The sequence below is a fragment of the Megalobrama amblycephala genome, linkage group LG13, assembly GCF_018812025.1.
Source record: "Megalobrama amblycephala isolate DHTTF-2021 linkage group LG13, ASM1881202v1, whole genome shotgun sequence".
Taxonomy (NCBI): domain Eukaryota; kingdom Metazoa; phylum Chordata; class Actinopteri; order Cypriniformes; family Xenocyprididae; genus Megalobrama; species Megalobrama amblycephala.
Window position 1 is genome coordinate 39,707,468 of NC_063056.1, and position 10,000 is coordinate 39,717,467.

A 10,000-nucleotide genomic window follows, 5' to 3' on the forward strand; every position below is an offset into this window, starting at 1 on the left:
GAGGTCACACACCCCATCAAACACCCAAAGGGCAAAGCCAACACACACACACACACACACACACACACACACACACACACACACACACAGCACTAGAGATGTATTTGTGATAAACATGAATGAATGCTTGTCATGTGTGACTGAGTTCCCATCATGCATCTGTGATGCGAGGCAGGTGTGTTTTCTGTGTTTCAGCAGGTGTGAAGCCGGTGTGTGTCGCTCCTGTGCTGGAGGTGTGTGTTCAGCGTGTGGAGCTGAAGGTGTGTGTGCGGCCGACGCTGCTGTGTGTCTCTGGAACTCTGGGAGCCGTGAAAATGTGTGCCAGAACGCCGGGTGAGAGCAGCTGCACACATCTGCCACACACACACACACACACACACACACACACACACATACATATATACTCTCTCTCACACACACACACATACATATATATACACACACACACACACACACACACACATATATACTCTCTCTCACACACACACACATACATATATATATACACACACACACACACACACATATATACTCTCTCTCACACACACACACATACATATATATACACACACACACACACACACACACACACACATATATACTCTCTCTCACACACACACACATACATATATACACACACACACACACATATATACTCTCTCTCACACACATACATATACACACACACACACACACACATACATATATACACACACACACACACACATATATACTCTCTCTCACACACACACACATACATATATACACACACACACACACACACACACACACACACACACATACATATATACACACACACACACACACACACACATACATATATATACACACACAAACACACACACACTGAGTTATATAGAAAATCATGTGACCTTTAACCCTGTAACATGTTGAATGTAACGCAGCTGAATGTTTGTTGTGCAAAACATGTTCGGACAGGGAAATTCCACTGGTTATTAATGTTTTACTGCATGTGTGTGTGTGTGTGTGTGTGTGTGTGTGTGCAGGTGTGTGTGAAGGGCAGAAGGATCAGCTGGTTCCTCTGGTTCAGGGTCCGTCTGACACCACAGATCTTCACACGAGCCGCTGGCTGAGCGGGAGCCGTAAACCGGCGTCTCTCCTGTCTCCTGATCTCCTGCAGATCTCCCTTCAGCTCCCGCAGCAGGAGCGCACGCCCAACCCCGGTGAGACGCCACACACACATACGTTCATCATGTGATCATGTGATCATGATGGGACACTTCAGCTCTGGTCATACCCTAGTGAGACGCCTGCATAGGCAACAGTTTTAGTCGTGATTTTGAGTGTGTGTGTGTTTGTGTGTGACACAACGTTGTTAAAATGTTCTGCATGTCAGTGAGCAGCAGAGGAACTCCATTAGATGTTCAGGTGGAGGAGACGGAGAGCTTGAGAGGATCCAGACTCATCCTGCTCTGGCAGTAAATCAGCAGTATTGAGCTGAACGGTGTGTGTAACATGGAGCAGCTCCGTCCTCCAGAGCATTAAATCAGTCAGAAGTCTTTTATATTCATCCACAGTGACTGTGAGGAGAGCACATGGACATCCTGAGAACGATCTTAAGATGATCCTGGGAATCGATCTTTTTAGCCGTTTTCAAAACCTCACTAAACATTATTTGTAGCTCCTGCCATCCAGTGATCGCCACATGATGTGTGGTGACAGATCATGAAGCGTTCGTCTCTTCCTCTTTACTAGTTACAGCAGCAAATAAACATGAATGAACATCAGAAGGAATGTTGAAAGATACAGAACAACTTACTGAAACGAATCATGTCTCATGTAAAGATGCAGAAAGACGTCAATAAAAAACAATGTCACGTGACGTCACATCTGCCTCATCTGATGTTCGTTCGCTCGACTGATTTACTGTGTTTGAGAGCAGGTGCTTATAAAATCCAGACATACGTGAGATATTAAAGTCTGATTTGAACAGAATACAGAAGAATCATTACAGAGGTGGAAGAGATTTATCCCCAGAATCCCACTGATCGCTGCTGCCCTCTGTCTGTCCCTCATTTCTCGCTTGTGTCCGTGTCACACTCGTTCAGTGAAACCCTCGTCCTTCTTTCTTGTTTACATTTATGGATTTTGCAGATGCTTTTATTCAAAGCGACTTCATTCACTGAAGCTGCCGTTGATCTGTGAAAGAAATAGTCCTGCTCAAAATCTGCAAAATGTTTATTACTTTAACAAAATAAGAGAGATCATACAAAATGCATGTTTTTTTTATTTAGTTCTGTCCTAAATAAGATATTTTACTTAAAAGATGTTTACATAAAGTCCACAAGGCAAAAAAATAGCTGAATTTATTAAAATAACCCCATTCATAAATATGTTAACCATTGATTCTCAATACTGTGTGTGGTTACCTGATGATCCACGACTGTTTGTGTGTTTTGTGATGGTTGTTCATGAGTCTCTTGTTTGTCCTGAGCAGTTAAACTGAGCTCTGTTCTTCAGAAAAATCCTCCAGCATCTTTTGCATATTTGAACCCTTTCCAGCAGTGACTGAATGATTTTGAGATTCATCTTTTCACACTGAGGACGACTGAGGGACGCAAACTCAACTATTAAAAAAGGTTCAAACATTCACTGATGCTCCAGAAGGAAACACGATGCATTAAGAGCCGAGGGGTGAACACTTTTGAATTTGAATATCAAGGTAAATTGTACTTAATTTGTCTTCCGGGAAACATCCAAGTGTCTTCTGTTGCTTCATAAGGGCAGTACTAAATGGAAAAAAAAAAGATATTTCAACAAAATAAGAAAAAATTGGACATCTTCATCCTGTTCAAAAGTTTACACCCAAAAAATAATGATTAGTTCGTCCAAAAACCATAATTTTGTTTCAAAGCTGTGTGACTTTCTTTCTTCAGGGAAACACAAAAGAAGATATTTTGAGAAATGTGTTTTCTGTCCGTATAATAAGTCAGTGGGGTTCAGTGTTGTTTGGATCCCAACTTCTTCAAAATAACTTCTTTTGTGTTCCTCTGAAGAAAGAAAGTCACACGAGTTTGGAGCAACATGAGAGAAAGAGTAAATGATGGTTTTGGGGCGAATTAACCCTCAAATCACAGCTGGTCTAGAACTCGCCTCTGTTGGTCTCTCAGAGAAACTCTCGGCTTGAGTTTGGCGTCACGGATCCTCACGTGTGTTTAGTGTCAGACTGTCGTTTACGTGAGAGTGAAGCAGCGCAGGAGGTCAGTGGTGCGATTCTGTGATCTCTCAGATGTCTTTGCATGGTGAGCATGTGTCACGCCGTGTCCTGCGGAGCAAGAACGAGCATGTAGATGAGATCCGGTCTCTCTCCGTGTGTTTTGCTCCAAGTCTTCAAGCCATGCTTTATAGCATTATATAGCAGCGTTCGCCTTTAATCTGCCCGGTAATATTTCTAAACCTTCGACATGTATTTTATGAATTCCATAATAATCTTTTTCACGATCTCGCGCTGAACTCGAGAACCGCGGTCCCGGAGACCCAGATGTGCTTGGAAGCGTTCCCGCCTCTGCGCTCGCGTCTTTATCTCCCTTTACTCCTTTCCTGAGCGCTTGAACCTCAAAGCGTTCTTCAAACTGTAACGTTTAATTACCTTGAAATGACATTTAAATAATTCCCAGGCCCATCTGCATCTCTGGCTCTCACAGTCGGCTTGAAGATGGGCCCTCGACTTCGCTCCGCTACATCTGCTTTCCATTCGATTGTTTACCAGTGAATTAAAAAGAAATTCCAATTTACTTAGAAAATGGGAGTTCTGTACTTGTTAAACTCCCGTAGACGCAGACCAATATGTTTCTGTTTAATGAGCCTGAGGTTGGAACACACTAATAAATTAAAGGCAATTAAAGGCGTTGGATTTATCACAAAAGGATCCCGGCCGCGCGGCTTTGAACCGCCTCTTTTATGGACATACAGTGATTTTACGCAGTGTTAACCCTTCGCTGTACGGCGAGCCGCTCTCGCTCGTTTTCTAGCCGCCTGTTCTGACGTGACGAACGATGAAGGGATGCAGTGATGGTCGTGCGTTCGTATTAATAAGCTGTTCAGTACGTGACGCAGTACTTCAGCATTTCAGTCAGTATCAGTCACATGTACGGAAGCTTGTTTCCACCATGGAATAAAGGCAACTGCGACTTTATCTCACAATTCTGACTTTTCTCTTAGAATTGCAAGTTTATATCTCAGAATTTGAAGAGAAAAGTTATTTTTTTTAATATGTGGCAGAAACAAACTACTATACGCATGACCTTATTATTCTGCAAGTTTAATTTCCCCAGTGGCGTTCAGATCTTGAAAACACATGTTACATAATTTGTAATTTTTTTAATTAGGTGAGAAATCACATGTGTATCTGACTCTAGACAGAGGGGAGGCTCACGGCCAATCAGAAACGCTCTGTACCTGTCAGTCATTTTGCAGTAGGATTTGTGTGGTCTGCTTTGTCTAGGGTGCGTCTCAATCAGCTCTCTAGCTCAATAGTCAGTGCACTAGTCAGGGAGTCGGACATTTTAATGGTTGTAGCAATCCTGCTAGTGCACTGAAATGTTTGCTCCCACAATGCATTGTGAAAACCAGGGAGCATCGATGCTCACGATGTTCTCTTAATGGAAGGTCAGAAGCGCGACATAATTTGCGCGAGCCAACTGAGTACACATCATGATAGATGTTTTAAAAAACAAACTATTATTTAATTATATGTCAGTAGGGGTGTGACGGGACCGGTAGATCACGAGACGAGATTTTTACACAGTATTTTTAAGAAATACTCAATGACGAAATACATGACTGGAGAAATAGTAGCCTGATGTTTTAACTAATCGTCTTTTACTGACTGTCATTTCAGTTCTGCTTTCTGAGTATGAATTATCATATGCAGTAAAAGACAACTATACTAAAGCACAGTAAAAGGTTTTGCCACTAACTCAACTGACTGACTTCTCTTCTGTATGATTTCAGTCTCTTCAGACCTCACTGTACATGATTTATGAGCTTCTACAACTTTTGACCTCCTAACTGAACTCCTTTCCACAAACTGATCATAGAAACAAAAACAGTATAAATAAAAATAAATAACACAGTTTTCTCTTGGTGCGAACAATAAGTGCAATCATAATCCGAGTACTCTCTCAATATTCAAATTGCAAACAGAGACTTTCTTCAGGCATGATACAGAGCTGAGAGATGGTTACAAGTACACAGCCCAGCCTGAGATCGCTTTCATATCAGGAGATATTTGCATTCATCAGAGAACCGCTTTCAAAATGGAATTGCGCTTGAATGCGCACTCGCGTTTTACTTTCGCTTTCGCACATACTCTGTGAATACGGAGTGACGGTGCTGAGCGCGCATTCTACAAGATAAGACTTTTGTGAGACGCTTTTAGGCTCTTTTGTGCATCAAATCGTCCGCCATGGTCTCGTCAGTCATCTCGTCACGTGACCAGTGAACTCTGATTCCTACTGTACGACTCGTGTTGGATGAGCTGGATGGGATTGAAGCAACCGCTGTCCAACTGAATTAAATGATTTTTATTTCTATAAAAAGCAAAACCACAGTGGAGGCGTAATGTAAACGTAGCGATGGCATATTCTGTCCTAATTTCACAGCGAACACTCCGTCACGGCAATATCGCGAGACAGCGTTTCACCTCGATGAGAAATCTCGTCTCATTTTAATCTCATCACACTTCACTACTTCATTAGATAGATGGTCTAGCAAAGATTTATAATTAATTTACAGCTAAAATGTGGCAGGAATATGTCACAAGCAAAGTATTTATCATAATGTACTTTAAATAGCAAATCAGTTCTGCAGTTGTTCATAAATTCCAGTAGTGACGTTGTACAATGAGGACGTTGCCTGTTCCAGTGAGCCAGGGTCCTTACCAGTGCCCTAATTAGTGTGCACGATATACTGATTTATGACTAGGGAGCTGATTGAGACGCACCCTAGTTAGCAACATTGTTGAAATGGTGTACAGCACCTTTAACTTTATCAGTCTGATCAAATTCACAGCTGATTTCACTTCCAGTCACATTGCATTGTGGGATACAGTTTCATGCATGCTCTGTGGCATGCATACTGAAAATGCGTACTAGCGTGAGCGGTGCGTTTACTGTAGTGTGCCACGGTCCCGTCAGACATCTGGCAGCAGGAGTTGGGTGGCGTGTGGATTAGGGCTCTTTTACGGGCGAGCGCAGGGCCCTTCAGCTGCAGGTGTCTCTCTCTCTGTCTCCGACTCTCTGTTTTCATCCCCTGGGAACCGAGAGGCGAGTCGAGCTTTATGATGATAGAAAAAGAGCGCAGCGGAGCGGGGGCGCATGTGTTCTCCTCAGGCGCTCATGCAGCTGTGAGAGTTTGATTTATGTCTTTCTCAGAACTCTGGGATTTCAAAATGCTACATTTAATCAAACGCAGGGGTCGATCGCAGCGAATGCAGAAGATGTTCGGTGTGGAGAACAAAGACGCCTTTAATGTTCATTTCAATAGATCGACTATTAGATTGTGAACGCCACGAGGCATTCGTATGCATTGACTGCAGGAATGCCGCAGCGCTTCTCCGCGCATCTTCTGCAGACAGACAGTTTCATTAAGAGCGGAATCGACGGATGAAGCATGCGCTCGGGCCGCAGCTGGACCGCGCTGCTCTGTGTTTGAGGCGGTAGAATAATGACAGCAGGTGGATCGGGTCCGACGCGGCTTTGATCGGCCCTCCGACACCCCGGCCTGAAACCCGATCTCCGGCTGGACGGCTGCGTGGGGCTCCGGTGTGAGTCCGTTAGCTCTGATCTCTATTAACAGCTCCCACAGTCTCATAGAAACACACTGACGCTGGTTCTGTTCTCCTGAAGCCTGCTGAAAAAACTATCAATAAAAATATATTCTCAAAACTAGTAGTGAGACTCATAAACCAGGCCTGTGATGTTGGTTATGTAGTAACGCAGTGCGTTTAGTCATGTTTGGAAGCTCTTCTCTCCCTCATGCGGGACCACCGTCATTCTGAACGTGTTTAGATCTTGCCGTTGTGTTTTTTGGCTTTCTCCTTCACCTTTGCCTGCTTTAATCCGCTTGTCGAGTTCATTGAGGTGGAACTGATGTCAGTTGACGTGTGGATCTCCGGCCTGCAGACACACGTCACACCGGAGAAGCTCTGCGCTGCATTTGGGTGGCATTTGTGCTTTTCTTTCTTCAACAGATCGTTACAGAGCGCCACATCCAAACTCGCATGATTCTCGTAAAACCAAAGAGCCGTTGCATCATTTGGGTTTTTGGCCGTGCAGATGCAGCAAGTGGCAGGAATTCATTCTCTCTGTGTTCCAGCATGTGTGTGAGATTTGCTCGTCTATTAGTGGAGGCCATTGGAAAAAAACATTTTGTTTGATGTGATGTTTAAGAGACGAAGGGGAGAGAGGAATCAGACGCATCAGGAAACGTTTGCGAAATGCTGAGGAGTCCAAACGTGGCTCATTAGCTGAATTAGTGGAGTGTGAATGTGTTGGACGGACTAGAGATGTTCTGACAGCACAACTGACATGACAAAAAGAGAATTTAAAACCACAGAAAACAACAAATGTAACAGGATTCAAAACAGTTATATAGATAGTAAATAATGATTATATACAGAAATCATGTAACATGTTTACTTTAATGTACTGAATAATTCAGCGTCATTTACTTTCATGTGTGGAGGGGGATTGGGGTGTGGAAGTTTCCCTCTCTCTCTATCTCAGAGCTGGCAAGCTCACAGCTGGAAAATTGTGATCTTTCCTGTCAGCTACTGGGTGTAATTTAATTCCCAGGATACAGGATTCAATTTCCCACAAAGGTGCAGTGACTCTGAAACATTGAGTGTCCAGTGGAAGTTTCTCAGGAGGGACTGACCGACCGCTGCTCATTACACTGACCTGATACAGTGACACAGCCAACCAGCTGTCTGCCGTTTTGTCTGTCTGTCATTTAGTCTGTTTGTCTGCCATTCTGTCTGACTGCCATTTTGTTTGTTGTTCTGTCTGTCGTTTTGTCTGTCTGTCTGTCCGTCTGTCATTTTGTCTGTCTGTCTCTCTGTCTGTCTGCCTGCCATTCTGTCTGTCTGCCATTTTTTCTGTTAGTGTGCCGTTTTGTCTGTCTGTCATTTAGTCTGTTTGTCTGCCTGTCTGTCTGTCTGTCTGTCGTTTTGTCTGTCTGTCTGTCTGTCTGTCTGTCTGTCTGTCTGTCTGTCTGTTGTTTTGTTTGTCTGTCATTTTGTCTGTCTGTCTGTCTGTCTGTTGTTTGTCTGTCTGTCTGTCTGCCTGTGTGGTTTTGTCTGTCTGTCTGTCTGTCTGTCTGTCTGTCTGTCTGCCTGTGTTGTTTTGTCTGCCTGTGTTGTTTTGTCTGTCTGTCTGTCTGTCTGTCTGTCTGTCTGCCTGTTGTTTTGTCTGTCTGTCTGTCTGTTGTTTTGTTTGTCTGTCGTTTTATCTGTCTGTCTGTCGTTTTGTCTGTCTGTATGCCTGTGTTGTTTTGTCTGTCTGTCTGTCTGTCTGTCTGTCTGCCTGTTGTTTTGTCTGTCTGTCTGTCTGTGTCGTTTTGTCTGTCTGTCTGTCTGTCTGTCTGTCTGTCTGCCTGTTGTTTTGTCTGTCTGTCTGTCTGTCTGTCTGTCTGCCTGTTGTTTTGTCTGTCTGTCTGTCGTTTTGTCTGTGTGTCTGTCTGCCTGTGTTGTTTTGTCTGTCTGTCTGTCTGTCTGTCTGTCTGTCTGTCTGTCTGTCTGTCTGTCTGTGTTGTTTTGTCTGTCTGTCTGTCTGTCTGTCTGTCTGTCTGTCTGTCTATCTGACTTGTCTGTAAGTTGAGATCAGGCATTTGCAAAGTTCAGAACTGAAGAATTTCAGTTCATGAGTGTGAATTTATATTGAAGTAGCACAACACACAAGGTTGAACTGGAATGACAGGAAGAGGATTTTACTGAATTGTAATTTGAAGAAATTCAACACGGGTGATGGATTCTGGGAGTGTTCTTTCATAATTGATTAAATATGATGAAAAATTTAAACTAAATACGAATATATACATCTGTCTTTAAACATTAACATTAAACATTAAACTTCAAGGCCTTTTAAACTTTTTCAGACAAGACTTTTGTCCGACTAGTTTCCAACTGTTTCTAGTTTAAAATTACAGCTGTGAATGTCTTTGAATTTATTTATTTATTCTTCATTCAAATTGCAACTCTGCATCTGGTTTACTAAATCAAATTCAGGAACTGAATTTATTTTAATGATTCTTGATTCAGTTCTGATGGTTGAGATGTTTGTTTGTGTGTTTGTCTGATCTCAAACATCACTCAGATTTTTATGTGACATTTGGCAGCATGTGTCAGAGCCGTGAAATGATTGATCATGGATTATATTCCTCAGGCTTCGTTCATATTTTTCCCAGTGTTTTCCTGCAGTGGTTCTTCGGCTCGTCTGGTTTATTAGCAGGGCTGTAGTTTGTGATTCTAGCTAACTGATAACTGCGGGTCACATGGGCTCACGGACTTCAGCAGGTAGTTTTCTGTGCTGCTGGCGGAACGAATTGGAGTCTCCGTGGTCGAGTGAAGATATCAAAACACAAGGCCCTGTGGGAGGGTTGAGAACCGACCCTTTCCCATGATCCCTCAGACGCGCTCCTGATCAGTGAAGGTGAGCCGACGCGGGTTCATTCACAGCACTGCGGTCTGGAGGTGGGCAAGTCTCTGACAGAAAGAAGGCATTAGCGCTGCAGCGGTGGGTTAATCTGTAATTAATTAAGCTAATTACAGGCCTGTCGTTAGGGCTCACAGTTCTGCTGGAGTGACAGTGTGTAATTAATGAAATCAGCCAGTAGGAACACTGAGATGGAATGTGACTGTTGCACAGCGGAATTTTCTGAAGGGAAGTTTTAGACGCAAAGATTTGACAGGATGTTCCCTTCAGGACCGCTGACCCCGTGACCTCCGCACCAGAGAGAC

General features: G+C 43.4%; 1 protein-coding gene across 1 annotated transcript in view; it reads left to right on the plus strand.

Annotated features, from left to right (window-relative positions):
• LOC125243561 (vacuolar protein sorting-associated protein 13B-like) overlaps positions 1-10,000 on the plus strand; it is a 115,421-nt gene that overhangs the window by 25,396 nt on the left and 80,025 nt on the right. The window contains 2 exon segments of the mRNA XM_048153301.1: positions 199-333; positions 1,029-1,205. Of these exon segments, the coding sequence (XP_048009258.1) occupies positions 199-333; positions 1,029-1,205 (312 nt within the window).